Here is a 16,308-nt window from a genome sequence, read left to right as displayed (position 1 = left end):
ACAAGTGGGATGGATTAGATAGATCAGAGTGCTTGCAGTGTATGATGACCACAGTGCAAAGATACATAGGGAGAAGGTGAATCACAATATTCAGGATAGAAAACAGGGGTCTCATGGTTATGAAGGTATGGACAGCACATTTAGTAATTCAGGCAGAGTCCAGCTTAAGTAGAAGTTTGACAGATGGGGAATAAAAGGGTATGAGAGCTGAATGCATCAATGCCTTTGGAATATTGACCATTATTAAACACAACAGGGACTGGTCGAGAAAAGTGTTCTGAATCTGTGTTGTAATTAGTATGAAGTTTTCATTTCTGACCCCAGCTCCTCCTTCAATTTGTCTTCTTGACTCATGAGCCTTTTGCTTGCTTCTTGCCTATGGTTGTATTGTCTGCTTTGTTTATTCTTGATATAATTCTTTGTGTGCAATAGCAAAGCCTAGGTTCCTTCTGTATTCATACACATATGTTATAACAAGACAATGCATGAGAAGGCCATTCTGTGCAGCGGAACTCTGCTCTATTTATTCCTTCTCCCATCCTTCCTCAGTTAACCTAATCAGTATCTCTATCTACTTCTTTGTACCTTCTATATATTGGTAGATTGGTTTATTATTGTCACATATACTGATGTCAAGTGAAAAACTTGTTTTCAATGCTATTCATGCAGATCATTTCATTACAACAGTGCAATGAGGTAGTACAAGGGAAAACAATAACAGAATGCAGAATAAATTGTTACAGTTACAGAGAAAGTGCAGTGCAAGTAGACAATAAGGTGCAAGGCCATAGCAAGGTAGATTGTGAGGTTAAGAGTCCATCTAATCGTACTAGGACTCTCTGGCTTTCCCTTAAAAGAATCTTATCCCCTCCCCCACCCACTCTGTGCTTTAAACCATTTCATCAGTGTAGGAAGTTTGGCATGTGTACTAACTCAATGTAACTGCACTGTGTAATGAATTGATCTGTATGATCGGTATGCAAGACAAGTTTTTCACTGTACCTTGGTACAAGTGACAATAATAAACTAATACCAATACCAATTATTGTTTACCCTGTGCCTCCTCCCCAAGGCACATTGCCAAACGGAATGTCCGAAGTCTTCGATTTTTCCACATAACTCTCACTCCTGAAACTGAGTCTTAAAAATGCAATCCTCCACCTTTGTTTTTGTGGACAGATCAAAGCAACAGATTCTGGAGGATCACCAGTGTCTGATTGACCAGGAGCTGCGAGCGTTGATGGCCAAAGCAGGTGAGTGTCTAAAGCTTAGTTGGAAAGAGTGATCAGCACTGGATATCAGATTTCGAATGCTGTTGAATAACAGTCTCCGATATTGTTCCATCGAAACTCAACACAAATTCATCTTTTATTTCCAATAATGGCTCTGCATCTACTTATCCTCCTGACTTGTCTTCCGTTACCCTTCTTTCCCCATTACTCCTACCTTGACTTTGAATCACTCCTGCCCTCCACCCTGCCACTTCTCTCCCCACTCCTAACCCCATTCTCCCTCCTCCTTCTTCTTTCCTGCCTCCCTACTTGCTTATTGCCTGTTCAATTTCTAATTTACTCCAGTTGTCATGAATTGAACTGAAAAGTCAATGGAATTGAGGAATATCAAGCTAGGACTGGGAACAATATTGCTGGGTCTTCAACTCCAACAGTGGTCATGGTTCAGGTGATGCACAATCCGAGGGAGCATATCGAAACCAAACAATGTTCGGCCATCCTACTGTCTTTAAAATAGCCGTAATAATAGGCAGGTGACTAAAGGTTCCTGATTTCCAATGTCTTACTGTTGTAGAGGACCAAAAAACCGACGGCGACCGGGCCCGTGAACAGGAGCTGATGGAAGAGCTGCTGAAAACGGTGGAGGACAGGAACAACATCATCGACAGACTGGATGAGGATCGAGTGAGGTATGAGGTAGCCCAAGGCACTTACAAAGGGGGAAGTGCAAGGAATCCCTGACTTTTCTATTTATGAATGCAGGTGGAGTAATATTGGAATCAAGAACAAGCTAATCAGGTCCAGTGTCTGTTCCTTTGGATAAATCTCAGCTCCACCAGTTCAGTTGCCCACAAAACCTCTTCTCTGCAACGCCTTTCTTCTCACCCTATCATTGCCCCAGGCGATGCTTTGATCGTATTTATACACCTTTTTCAACACTCTATTGCCCTTTTGGTGAAAAGTGGTGGGTGTTTAACCAGCTGACAGGTGAAGGACGACATTCCTGTCATGGCACTTGGGGATTCCATCACATGACTGGGAAAGACAAGGATGAAGCAATTGCACCAGAGGAACCAAGCAGATAATCCTGCCTGGCTTCCTCCTGAACTCCATGCATCAAAGAAGCCAGTCCCTGGCTAGTTCAATACACTTCATGTGTTATCAAGATAATGGGTACAGCATAGGCAAGGGGACCAGAGAACTTCCCAGCTGTTGTACTGGAAACCTGTACTGGCTGAGCTGTTTCAGTGCAGTTCCGACTATGACATTACCGACAATGTGGAAAGTTCCCCAGATATTTGTGCTGACAAATCCAATCCAGATTATTATTGCCCAAGAACCTGATCTCAACCATCAGCAAAGCTGTGGAGACAATGCCATCAGGTGGCACCTAATCACCAGTAACCTGCTCACTGGCCGATGTAATACCTCACATGACTGGAGATGGTTGTGGTTGTAGGAGGTCGCAGGACACTGCAGGAGTTCCTCAGGGCAGTGTCCCAGGCCCCACCGTCTTCAGCTGCTTCATCAACGACCCTCCTTCCATCATTGTGCCAGCTGTTCGACTGCACAATGTTCTGTTCCATCCTCAGCAAATGAAGCAGCATGGAGCAAGACCAAGATGTCATTCAGGCATGGGCAGACAGGTGGTAGGTAATATAAAATTGCTTAGATGCCAGACAATGTCCATCCTTCATTGTCCTCAAGAAGGTGATGAGGCTGCCCACTTGGTTGGCACCCATCCATCACTGGCATACTCTAGTTTTGGTGCCTATCACCTGCAAGATTCTACTCCCACAGCACCTCGCAAAGAGGGAGCTGATGAGACTATCGAGGACTTGCAGTTTCAATTTGGCAAGACATCCAAAGACAAGGAGCATTTTCAGACAAAACTTATGCCATCTTCCATAAAGTTCCCAGTGCAGATGAGCAAAAGTTTGGTCAAAGATAGGGTGATGGGGTACTTTAATGCACACCCTATAGGAGGAGGGGGCGGGGAGGCTTAGGTAAGGATTTCCAGGAATTACGGCCTTAGCAAGTGAAGGCACAGACATCAGTGATGGAGCAGTCACAATGTGAGGTAAGCAGGTGGCCAGTGTTATCCCAGCAGTCCAGCTGAGGAACATGGTGGGTCGAATGATTGCACCTGCAATGTCTATGGTCCCACCTTCTCCCCCCCTCTTACCCCTTCCAGGAGGGCACACACTTTCTTGGATCAATGATCACTGACTGTATGTTTACCTCTCCATGATCAGGATGAGAGTGAACTGCATTTATGGGCGAAAACCCTCTCCATCCCTGTGTCTCCTCACAATGAGACCTGGGGACTTGGAGCCAGCCCTGAGCCCTTTCAAACTTAGTGGGCACCAGGAAAGATGCCAAATCACTTTATTTGGGATCCTCAGAGAACGTGTGAGAGTGGCTTTCCATCTTTTGACTCAAATTTTGGTGCCAACCAGAAGGTGAGAGGATATAGTTCACAGTGAATCACCTGGAGTTAAACATTAATAGTACATTAGGGACTTTGGAATTCTATGCATGTTAACTAAACTGTTGAAAGTACAGCATGTTACATTCAACTCTGCCGACCAATCATAACGAGCTGAGGAGAGGCTCAGAGCATACCATCTGCCAGTATTCCTTTGACATTGGCTGACAGCCATCATGGCAATCCCTGGCACCCAACACTCACTGTTGCCTGGAAGTGCACAGCACTTAATTTTAAAGTGCACAGTAATTTTAAAGGCCAACTCTCTTGTGAAATACGTTCTCAGCAGGTACCCTGTCTACACTGTGCAGTGACTGCACTGAATTGCCCATGCTGCCCATTTGCCTGGTCTCTGGTTCACTCGTTCCTCACCAGTTCGTTATTGGCTTTAATGGTGAGCAATGTTTAAGACTTCAGGTTACCTAGAGGATACAGTTGAGGGGCTTTACAATTCTTCGCTGAAACATTATCAGACAGTGAACCTCTGAAAGTTGACATTTGGACAGGTACATGGATAGGAAATGTTTAGAAGGATATGGGCCAAATGCAGGCAAATGGGACCAGCTTAGTTGGGCATCTTGGTTGGCATAGATAAGTTGGACCGAAGGGCCTGTTTCCATGTTGTATTACTCTATGACTCCTATCGAAGGGTTATGTCTTAAGTAATGGAGGCAAATGTTTGATGATGTTAAGCATGTCAGACCTTGTCAACAACTGTGAATGACGGATTTAAGTTCCGGTTACCTACTTGCTTGTTCATTCTCATATTGGGCGGGAGAGTCCAGGGGAGTGTCTCCCACCAATGTCGCTGCTGATTCCAGAGGGTGGTATCTGGGGCAGTGCCAGAAGGCATGCCAAGGTGGATGAGCAGGCTTGGGTGGACAGGAGACAATAACAATCACTCTGTTATACCTGCTTTCATTACAGAGAAATGGAAGAGGATCTGATGATGGAAGCTATGATTAACAAAATCGGTGAGGAGTAAGAACATTTCATTGAAATTCAGCTTTGGTTTTTGAATATAAACTAACCTTCCACATTCTTTGCATCTTTTTCTTTCCCTTCACTTTGTTTCTGTTCTCTCCCACTGTGTTGGCCCTTCCTTTCTCCTCTCTTTCCTTTCCATCTTCCCTCCTCTTCCCTTTTCCCCACCCAACTCACCCTCTTTCTGCTTAACCTGCTTCTTCCCTATTTGCTCTGCTCTACACTACCTTTCCCCTCCTTGTTTACCCTCACTCTGTTTTTCCTCCCTCCTTCTTTTCCCTGTCCCATTTTTCCATTCCCAATTTTTCCTTTCCCTCTTTTCCCCTCACGCACTTTTCAACTTTCCTCCTTCCTCCCCTCTTATCTCCTCCTTCGCTCTATCTCCTTCCTTTTCCCCTGCATCTTCCTGCCTCCCTTTTCCCATCTCCCTGCTTCTTTATTTACGCTCTCTGCCTACCCCCTCCCTTTCTCTTCTGCTGCCCCTTGCCTTCACTCTGGCAGACATCAACAAGGAGACGGAACATGACCTGAAGAAGAAAAACAAATTCAGCCCCTTGAAGTTCATGAAGCGACTCGGTGGCAAGTCAAAGGGGAAGGAATAGTGCGTTGGCCCAGAACAATGTCTTCAGAAACTTGCTCTGTACCCACATCCCTTTCTCAGTGCCAACTTCCTGCTGACCAAATCATAGAGTTATACAGCACGAAAACAGGCCCTTTGACCTACCAAGTACACACCAACCATCAGCCACAATTTACACATCCTATTTTATTCTCCCATATTCCCATCAACTCCCCCCTAGATTCTGCCACTCACCCACACACGAGGAGCAACTTACAGTGGCTAATTAACCTACCAATCTGCACTATCTGGGAGGAAACTGGAAAAGCTGGAGGAAGCCCATGTGGTCACAGGGAGAGCGTGCAAACTCCACACAGACAGCACAGTGGTCAGGATTGAACCCAAGTCGCTGGAACAGTGTTGGGTGAAGTCACAAAGGAGCCTCTTACACAAGTGGTTGACATGGTGTCACTGGACCTCTGCATCATCTGATTTTCTCTCAGACTGGATCCTAACTTCACTTTATTATCCATGTGGACCCTGCTTTGGACCCTATGTGCTGCTTCAATCCATTGGGTTGGTCATAAATGCTTAAGGGTATTGAGATTGTAAGATGGAATGGCTCTGATGCTCAGGAACATAAATGAGTTAGTAGTTCTTTACTTGGAGTCTATACTTCCATTTTTTTCCTACCATTTGTTTCACCTCGAGCCTAAGTCTGTGTACTCAACAGGTCTGAGATGTATGTCTGCTACTGAGAGTCAAAATTCTCAGCTACAGGAAACTCTGGTATGGTTGACCTTTCTCCCCAACCCTTAGGATGTGGCCAGCACCTTGTGTCTCCCCAAGGTGACATTGACCTGCGTGGCATCAAAAGGCTTGATCCTGAGCTTGGCAGTGGGCGTGGGGTTACTGGAGCCGTTTAGCATTGTGGAACTGGACTCAGGGGTGCTGGGCTTGAAGGTCTTTCTTTCAAAAGTTGTTTGGTCCCTTTGATTCTGTTATTGTATTAAAGAGGGGGTTCCAGTGACTGTGTGAACCGCTGTGCACTGAGGCAAAGAGCGTGTGAAAGCAAGTCAGGCACACTTTGCGATAATGGCTCTTCAGCTCCTCAGACTTTAATACAAGAAGTGTTGATGTTTGATGTCGAGCTTTGCCAGCTCTCTTATGAACTACTCTGAGGATTATCTTATCCCTAGGCACCAGCATAGGAAGCAGGAGAGGACCTTTGATCCATTTGATGTTAATTTGGTTGGAATGAGTCATTGGGTAAATAGGCTGCTTTGTATCGCAGAATTTCAGCAATTCTTTTCAGTTTCCTTTGTTTTTTAATCTTGTTGTATAATTTCCTGTATCTCTGCTTGATATTGTACCACCCAGCAAGGTTGGTTATATTAAGAAAGACTTGCATTGGTATAAAACCTAAGACGACTCCAAGATGTCCTAAAATGTATTGTACTGAGTGAAACCTATTGATATGTATTCAATATGGTAATATGGGCAGCAGCAAGTTGTGCACAGCAAGACTCCAGAATGTTTTGTAAGAATCACCAAATCCATCTCTTTTGGTGATGTTAGTCGAGGAAAAAAATATTGGTCAGGACACCGGGGAGAATTGTCCTGCTCTTCTCTGAGATGTTGCTGTAGGATCTTAAATATTGCCCTGAGAAGACAGCCATGACTTTGTTACAACTTCTCATCTGCAAGGTGAAAACTGGCTCCAGGAAAGCGTATGCCAGCAAAACCTTGTGGCTGTGCCAGTGTTTGGAGGTATAGATAAAAGTGGCACCGTCTTAGTCAAAGGGAGAGGCTTTGGACAGCAAACTAAAGAAAGTGAGAGAGGTGGAATGGTTTCAAGAAGGGATCGAAAAGTTTGGGGCCCAGATGGTTAAAGCTACAACTGCCTTTAGTTGGGTGAAGGAAATCAGGGGATGAGCAAGCAGGCTGAGGGAGAAGTCTAAATATTGCAGGGGGTTGTGAGGCTGCAGGAGATTCCAGAGGCAGGGATGGGCCACGCCATTGAGAGAAGAGAACATGCTATTCTTTTGAGATGCCCTGCAACTAAATGGCACATGTCAGTGAGATGCAATGAGGCTATTGGAGGCAAAATTGGATGGAGGTGAGCTACCTCCAGGAAACCCTGGCAGTTTATTACCACGAGGACGGAAGCTGTTCTAGGACAGAGTGAGTGTCATGACATGGGGGAAGAGCCTGCTGGAATTAAATACCTTTGGAGGCTGGGATTTGTCATCAAGGCCACTTGGTTCCAACCCTATGAGGGAATAATAAGGCGACAGCAGTGTTGTGACTCTAAATACGATGGATTAATTAGTGAGGAAAAAGGTTGTGATTCATGAATGTGCATTACCGCAGATAAACCTAATTTCAAAATGTGAGGTGACTTTTAAACTTTTTGAAAAGGTACTTTGAACAAATAAATATCTTCCACATTTTTTTGAAATGACTTGCCTCTAACCATGAACTGCAATACATTTGTTGCCACTATAACATTCCATTTACAGTCAAAGTTGAGTTTATTGTCATATGCACAAGTACATGTATGCACAGGTACAATGAAAATCTTACTTGCAGCAGCATCACAGGCACATAGCATCATATAAGCAGCATTCACAAGAAAAATATAAATTAAACATAAATTATACACAATTTTTACAAGAAAATAAACACAATTAGAACAAAAAAAAACGAAGTCCATTTTAGTGCAAAGTGATCAGAGTGGTTATAGTGTTGCTAAACTGTAGTGGTGATTAGGGTTTTGCCCATTGGCTCAAGAACTGAATGGTTGAAGGGAAGTACCTGTTCTTGAACCTGGTGGTGTGGGACTTCAGGCTTCTGTACCTCCTGCCTGATGGTAGTTGTGAAAAGATGGCATGGCCTGGATGGTGGGCATCTTTGATGATGGATGTTGCCTTCCTGAGGCAGCGACTCCTGTAGATACTACAGATGGTGGGGAGGGATGTGCCCATGATGTATTGGGCAGAGTCCACTACTCTCTGCAGCTTCTTATGTTCCTGTGCATTTGAATTGTTGTACTAGACCATGATGCAACCAGTCAGGATACTTTCAATAGTACATCTGTAGAAGTTTGTTAGAGTGTTTGGTGACAAGCCGAACCTCCTAAGAAAGTAAAAATGCTGGCGCGCTTTCCTTATGATTGCACCTATGTGTTGAGCCCAGGACAGGCCATCCAATATGCTAACACCCAGGAATTTAAAGCTGCTGACTCCACCACTGATCCCCCAACGAAGACTGGCGCATGTTTGCCCTCCTTCCCCTTCTTGAAGTCAACAATCAGCTCTTTAAGTTTGCTGACGCTGAGCAAGAGGTTGTTGTTGTGGCACCACTCAACCAGGTGTTCTATCTCGCTCTGGTAAGCTGACTCATCGCCACCTGTGATTTGTCCAACAGCAGTGGCATCATCAGCGAATTTGAAGATGGCATTGGAGCTGTGATTAGCCACATGGTCATGTGTGGATAGAGAGTAGAGCAGGGGACTAAGCACACAACCATGAGGTGCACCTGTGTTGATGATTAGCGAGGAGGAGATGTTGTTACCGATCCTCACTGATTGAGGTCTGCCAATGAGGAAGTCAAGAATCCATTTGCTGAAGGAAGTGCAGAGGCCCAAGTCTTGAAGCTTGATGATAAGTTTGAATGGGATGATTGTGTTGAACACTGAGCTGTAGTCGATGAACAGCAGCCTGATATATGAGTTCCTGTTGTTCAGATGGTCAATGTTGACCCAATAGTAGAGAGAAGACCATAAGTCATAGGAGCAGAATTAGGCCATTCAGCCCATCAAGTCTGCTCTGCCATTTGATCATTTTTCTCTTGCAACCACATTCTCCTGCCTTCTTCCCGTAACCTTTGATGCCCTTACTAATCAAGAACCTATCAACCTCCGCTTTAAGTGTACCCAATGACTTGGCCTTCACAGATTCACCACACTCTGGCTAAAGAAATTCCTCCTCATCTCAGTTCTAAAGGGATGTCCTTTTATTCTGAGTTGTGCCCTCTGGTCCTAGACTCTCCCACTACTGGAAACATCCTCTGCACATCTACTCTATCCAGGCCTTTCAATATTTTGTAATGAGATTGCCCCTCATCCTTCTAAACTCCGGTGAGTACAGGCCCAGAACCATCAAACGCTCCTCGTATGTTAACCCTTACACTCCCAGGGTCATTCTCATAAACCTCCTCTGGACCTTCTCCAAAGCTAGCACATCCTTCCTTAGATATGGGACCCAAAACTGCTCACAATAGTCCAAATGTGGTCTGACCAATGCTTTATAAAGCCTCAGCATTACATCCTTGCTTTTATTTTCTGGGCCTCTCGAAATGAATGCTAGCATTACATTTGCCTTCCTTACAACTGACTCAACCTGCAAGTTAACCTTTAGGGAATCCGTACCAGGGCTCCCAAGTCCCTTTGCACCTCTGATTTCTGAATTCTCTCCCCATTTAGAAAATAGTCTATGCCTTTATTCCTTCTACCAAAGTGCATGACCATACACTTCCCTACACTGTATTCCATCTGCCACTTCTTTGCCCATTCTGCTAACCTGTCCAAGTCCTTCCTCCCTGCTTCCTCAACACTCCCTGCCCCTCCACCTATCTTTGTATCATCCTCAAACTTGGTAACAAAGCCATCAATTCTGTCATCCAGATCACTAACATATAACGAGAAAAGTAGCAGACTCAACACCAACCCCTGCGGAAAACCACTAGTCACCGGCAGCCAATCAGAAAAGGCCCCCTTTATTCCCACTCTTTGCCTCTGACAGTCAGCAAATCTTCTATCTATAAACAGTATTGCTCGGGGAATTGCTCTGTGACCACTGATCAGCGGGGCTCCCACATCACTCTGAAGCAAATATTTTTCATCTTTGCATCAATCAAGTCCAGCCTGCCTTTTGAGAACTAAATCTGAATTCCAGACTGGGCCTGTAAGGTTAAAAATATGCAATGGATCTGAAGAGCCCAGGTGGTTGTTCACAATGTAATCCTTCCCCTCCTGGTCTCTCCAAACCAAAGCTAACAACAGCTTTGGTTTACTTTCCTCTGGTAAGTCTCAGAATTAAGCAAACTGAATGTAGTGGGAAGTTCAAGAGTCAGTCTTCTGTCAATCATATATCATGCTGAAACAAAATCAGGATGACTCCTCGTGTGAAATTGTTGAACAATTGGTAATACTTGTGTTGAACTAGGAGGAAATTAAACTGAATTTATCAGAAGTAAGATAATTCCTGTCTTGGAGAGAAAGAGCATTTTGTTTTTTAATTTGGAGGGTCAGTTGTGTTATCAGTCAAAGGAATTTATTGGGAAAGAAAGGAGATGTATTTACATAGTGCCTTTTGTGGTTTCATGTCCCAAGGCACCTCCCATCCAGTGAAATGCTTTGGAAGTCCCATCACTACTGGAGACAATGAAGGGAATTTTCCAACAGCAGGACCCCACAAACAACAATAGATTATCCCTTCTAGTGATGTTGGATAAGGGACAAACATCGACCATAATCAGAAGGGATAAACCTCTGATCTTTCTCAAAATACCTTTGAGGATTCTTTTACAACCATCAGAGAGGGCAGCAGAGGCTTCAAATTAACGTTTCAACACCTCCAGTCATGTATTTCCTTCAGTACTGCATCAGCCTAGACCTCTGGCTTGAATCAGCTCAAATCATTCTGACTCTAAAGTGTGCACAACTGATCCGATGCTGCCTCTATACGAGCAATGAATTAAGTCCTTCAGTAAGCTAAAAGTTATTGCTTGTAAAACAGAGGGAGAGTGCCCACAATACACAATTCTTGGAGCTGCATTGGCTGGGAGAGGAAACTTGATCACTGCCTCTAACTTTTGTTTGGTATTGCCAGCCTGGTTCAGACATATTCCTGGAGGTTTTAATTTACGGCAGTATCCTGTGGATCAATCCTTAATTCCTGCAGACTCTGGGATCAATCTTAGAGATTTGGCAATTCCAGCTGTTTGAAGCTAAATTTAGTGACTTGTGGATTGGCCCTACTCTCCTGCAGTTTTTGCCATCGCTCTGTCTCTGTCCCGTGGTGACGTAAACCCAAGTTGTGGTCAAGACTTTCCAACCACAGTTGTGTACTGTGGATTTTAACAGACTGGCTCAAAGAACTGAATGAATTAACTTCTTATACTTATTAAGCTGAAAGAACTTACATTTTTATTGAAAAAACAGCACACTTTGCTCCCATCATGCCTATGACATTGATGGTTGCTGTGACACGAATCTTTTGGCAATGGTGTGAGGTAGGAGGGCCCCGCTTTAGGGAAAACTAATATTAACAACCTGTTATATCAGTGACAGCTGGGCTTGTACAATTGGAAAGGGGATGAGAAGGCCTGTGGGATGGATTGTCCCTTTATCAATGAGCTGACGCGTCTGCCGGGAGTGACTGATGTCTATGGGGATCGAAGGGAGCAAAGGAAATTAAAACAACACTTCCAGGGGCCACATCTGCTTCAGTTTCTGGCCAACTTTGGACTCTGCTGAATCCAAGTATCACCAGCAGATGGAGACAGTGACCTATGTCTGCCAACCCCCTCAAAGCATCCTGACAGAGAGCTGATCAAACTCTTTGAGACATTGTGACTGGGGTGAAGAGCACATCACTTGCTGGGATGCATAGTCAAGACAATGATCTAACCAAATGGAAGGATTTGCAGGGTAGGTGCTGGGAGGCTGTATTCTTCGGCCAGACTACCTGAACTAGAGGAATTGTCAATTAGGATGGGATGATTACGAATCTTGTTACTCAGAGGGATGTGAATCCTTGGAATTCCTCTCTCCAAGGGCTATGGATGCTTCCGTGGTTGAGCATATTCAGCACTGAAGTCAAATGATCTTTGGACAACCAGGAAATATGGGGATAGGGTCAAAGCAGAGGATGAGCAGTGATTTGATTGGTGGAACAGGCTTGAGGGCTGGGTGGACCAGTCCTGCTCCTGTCTCTTGGTACAGGCTGGTGTCCCAAGAGAAGCAAAAGAACTTGAAGGGTTCCCACCTAACCCCAAGCTACCCCTTGTTTAATAAGAAGGATGCCTTTGTATGGCATCTTTCATGTCCTTAAGCTAACAAAGTATTTCTGAAGGGTGGACTCCGTTATAATGACTGTAACATTGTGGCCCATGCTCAGCAAGCAATTGAATAACAATCAATTTTCAGTGATGGAGACACCAGATATGGCAGACTGGAATCTGGAACAACAAACAATTTGCTGGAGGAACTCAGTGGATGGACCAGCATCTGTGGGAGGAAAGGAATTGCCGACATTTCATGTCAAAACCCTGCATCAGTCCTGATGCAGGATTTGGTAATTGGATTGTTATTGTCACATGTACTGAGATACAGTGAAAAGCTTTGTTCTGCATGCCACCCAAACAGATCATTCCATACATAAGTACATTGAGATAGTACAAAATGTGAAAAAACAGAATGTAGAATTATAGTGTTACAGTTACAGAGGAAGTGCAGTGCAGGTCGACAAATAAAGTGCAAGGGCCATTTCGAGGTAGATTGAGAGACCAAGAGCTCATCTTTATCCCACGAGAGGTCTATTCAAGAGTCTTATAAGAGTGGGATGGAAGCTGTCCTTGAGCCCTGGTGGTACATGTTCTTAACCTGAAACGTTGACAATTCCTTTCCCCCCACAAATGCTTCTCGACCCGCTGAGTTCCTCCAGCAGTTTGTTTGTTGCTCCAGATTTCAGTGATGCTAGCTGAGGGTTAGGCCCAGGATATAAGGCAGAACTCTTCCTTGTTTCAAAATGGTGCCCTGGGATATTTTAGTTCACCCGAGAGAGCCAGCAGGCTTTTGGTTAAAAGATAAGAGCTCCAAGATTTCAGCATCCCGCCAGCACTGCCCTCATGAGGCAGCCTACATTTTTAAGCTCAGGTTTCTGGAGCAGAGCTCTGACCCAGAACCTTCTGACTCAGAGGCAAGAGTGCTACACACTGCCCATATCCATACACTGATGTATGTGGCAGACACCCTGGATTGTGTCATGCACAGAAAATTCTGTTAATGTTGTTCTTCTGTCAGGGCCCTTTCAGTACTCCTGCTTATTCTGCACACACCCTTGAACAACAGATCCAGCCTGCACACCAATGATCCCACAGATCTAAGACAAGTCTGAAAGCTGCAGCCTTCATGTAGCCATCAAATCCCCTCGATCCTGGATGCACATTCCAAGTGCAGAGTACGTCAAATCTCTGAAGACGTTGGATTAAAATGTCCTGTCAAAATTTTTACCGGATACACTAAGGAGACCTTGTGGCATCACCTGTATCTATTCAATTATGCTGCATTGCTTTATTCTGTTTGAAGTATTGTGATTGTGTGCAGTTCCGGTCACCACACTATGGGATGGACATGGTTGCACTGGAGAAAGTGCAGAGGAGATTCACCAGAGTGTTGCCTGGACAGGAGGACTTTGGTTACTGTTATGAGGAAGATTCTTTTGGATCTCAAAGATAGAGGTATCTGGAAACACAGTCTTTGCACTTTAAAAAGGAGAATTTTATTTATACAGACAGACGCGGGAACAGAATGGAAATGAACAAATGCACACTCGCACTCAGGTGATCGTGAAATGTGAGGGGAGTCACAACAGGGGTGAAGTGCGCGCGCGCGCACACACACACACACACACACACACACACACACACACACACACACACACACAATGAACTAGTACAAATGATCAGGGAACGAACAAATACGTTGTCTGAACCCCCTGAATCTGGACAAACAACAGGTCTACGCTACTGGGAATCTACTTAGGATACTCCTAGACCCCTGTAGAAGTTCACCCTCTCACCTGTGGTCTCGACCCCAGCAGCAATCAGCAAAGCAAAAGGGTTACACACGTGCAGCATCTTTTATAGGGCTGGAGAGCTTGGTGGATCTAACTCAGGTAATTCAAACAGGCCAATGGTTTGGGGGTCAAGGCCGAAGGTGTTTACCAAGGCCAATGGTCAGGCAGACCCAGGAACAAAGGTGTTCTCCAAGGCCAATCCCTATGCTTGCACCTGATGGGTGGGGTGGAGCCAAACCTTTGATTGACAGTGCTGTCACTTCCACCCCAATGAGCAATGCTATCATCTGACCAGAGGGGTCAGTGTTGTCACTGTCACCTGACAGCCATGGACTTTCATACTACAATTATGGGGCTAGATTGGATTGACTGGGCTTACTTTTTCTGGGAGCGATGGAGACTGAGTGGTGACCTAATAAAGGTATATAAAATTATGAGAGATAGTCAGAACCTTTTCCCCATGGTAGGGGTATGAAAAATGAGAGGGCATAGGTTTATGTGGAGAGCATGAAATTTAAAGGGGATTTGAGGGGTGATTTTTTACTCACAGCGTGGTTGATATCTGGAACTCGCTGCCAGAGGAGATGGTGGAATCAGATACAATTACTTCTTCTAAGAGACATTTAGACCAGCACTTAAATAGGCAAGGCATAGAGAGGTACAGACCTAATGCAGACAAATGGGCCCTAGTGTAGATGGATGAACAGGTTGGCATAGACATTGTGGGCTGAAGGGCCTCTTTCTGTGCTGTACAACTCTATGACTGTATGAGTGCTGGTAGAATGTTTGGCCTCGAAGGCTGATTGGGTGAAAATGCTCTTCAGCTTCCACCAGGTCTGTAGGCACACAAACTTTCCCTTAGATTCAAGAGGGAGTAGTTTAATATGATTTGAAGTACGGTCTCTCTTACAATGCAGCACTCCCTCGGTGCTACACACGGTGGTCAGCTCAGATTTTTGAGGTCTTTTGATGTAGATGAACTCACCACCATCGGCCTCAGAGGACTGAGTTCTACCACATGAGCTACAGCTGACTAGGGAGAGCCAGCTGTGGTGGTGGGGATGTCTATTCTACATCTGCTCAGCAGTGGACTACACCTGACAACACTCAATGTAATCATTGCTTGTCCAAAGGTGGGAACTGGTGAAGAGAACTATCACCTGCTCTTGAGTAGCTTCGGTTTGGCTTTGATGCTGGTGCATGTTAGAGAGCCATGCAGCACAGAAACATGCCCTTTGGCCCATCATGTCCATGCTGCCATCAAGTACCCATCTGCACTTATCCAATTTACCAGCAGTTGGTCCATAGTCAAGTTAACTATCAGGACAGACATGAGTGGTGAATGACTACTAGTTATGTTAGCTGCAGGGGAATCAGTATCTGGTTCCTGTTTATGGAAGAGGAAGGTGAGGTGACTTCCCGATATCTGTGGTGTTCAGGTCACAAGAGTTCCTGTCTATTGGGAGATTAAACTTCTCAAAAACACAAATGCATAGAATTTGCGGTCAGTAGCAAAGCAATGGTAGGGGTGAACCCAAACCAATTCATTATCCATGACCCCTCCTCCTCAACACTGAAGTTAATGGTGATGCACTGCAAACTACGGCCAACAAACTGGCAGTGAAACCAATGACCCAGTACAGAATGACGCAGGACAGAGGACAATGACCTAACACTAAGGCCAATGACCAGATACAGAGGGCAAAGGTCAAGCCCAGGGGCCATAATTCAGGCACTGAAATCAATGATAGATACTGAAGGCAAAAACTTGGTAGTGAGACGAATGATACAGCACTGAGTTCAAAGACTCGTGCACTGAGTCCATGGACAAGGCCTTGAGGCCAATAACAAGGCATTGAGGCCAAAGGCTGGGTACTGAGGCCAAGGAGCAGACACAGTGACCAATGATCCCACAGTAAACTAATGGAACCCTGACCAGGCCAAAGACCAGACACTGAGGCCAGTAATTTGGAACTGAGTGCAAAAAACAAGTGGAGAGATCAAAAACTGGGTATTGAGGTCAATGACTCAATACTGACACCAGTGATGAGGTAATGAGACCCATCACCTGGCACTCAGGATAATGATGGTGGAGGGGCTGGTAATCAGGCACTGAGGCTAATGATCCAGCACCAAGGCCAAAGCACTGAGTCCCATGTCCAGACACTGAGGACATTGGTC

The 16,308-nt window shown here is 44.9% G+C and overlaps 1 protein-coding gene across 2 annotated transcripts in view; it reads left to right on the top strand.

Moving 5' to 3' along the window:
* micall2a (mical-like 2a) overlaps positions 1–7,726 on the top strand; it is a 95,696-nt gene extending 87,970 nt beyond the window's left edge. For both annotated transcript variants that reach the window (XM_052021796.1, XM_052021797.1), the window contains exons 12-15: positions 1,180–1,253; positions 1,807–1,921; positions 4,648–4,694; positions 5,206–7,726. In XM_052021796.1, the coding sequence (XP_051877756.1) occupies positions 1,180–1,253; positions 1,807–1,921; positions 4,648–4,694; positions 5,206–5,306 (337 nt within the window). In that variant the 3' untranslated portion in view covers positions 5,307–7,726. The remainder of the gene's footprint in view (positions 1–1,179; positions 1,254–1,806; positions 1,922–4,647; positions 4,695–5,205) is intronic.
* The last annotated feature ends 8,582 nt before the right edge of the window (positions 7,727–16,308 follow it).

Source organism: Pristis pectinata, chromosome 8 (assembly GCF_009764475.1).
Source record: "Pristis pectinata isolate sPriPec2 chromosome 8, sPriPec2.1.pri, whole genome shotgun sequence".
Taxonomy (NCBI): domain Eukaryota; kingdom Metazoa; phylum Chordata; class Chondrichthyes; order Rhinopristiformes; family Pristidae; genus Pristis; species Pristis pectinata.
The sequence above is the reverse complement of the archived record's forward strand: the minus strand, read 5'-3'. Positions and strand labels throughout refer to the sequence as shown.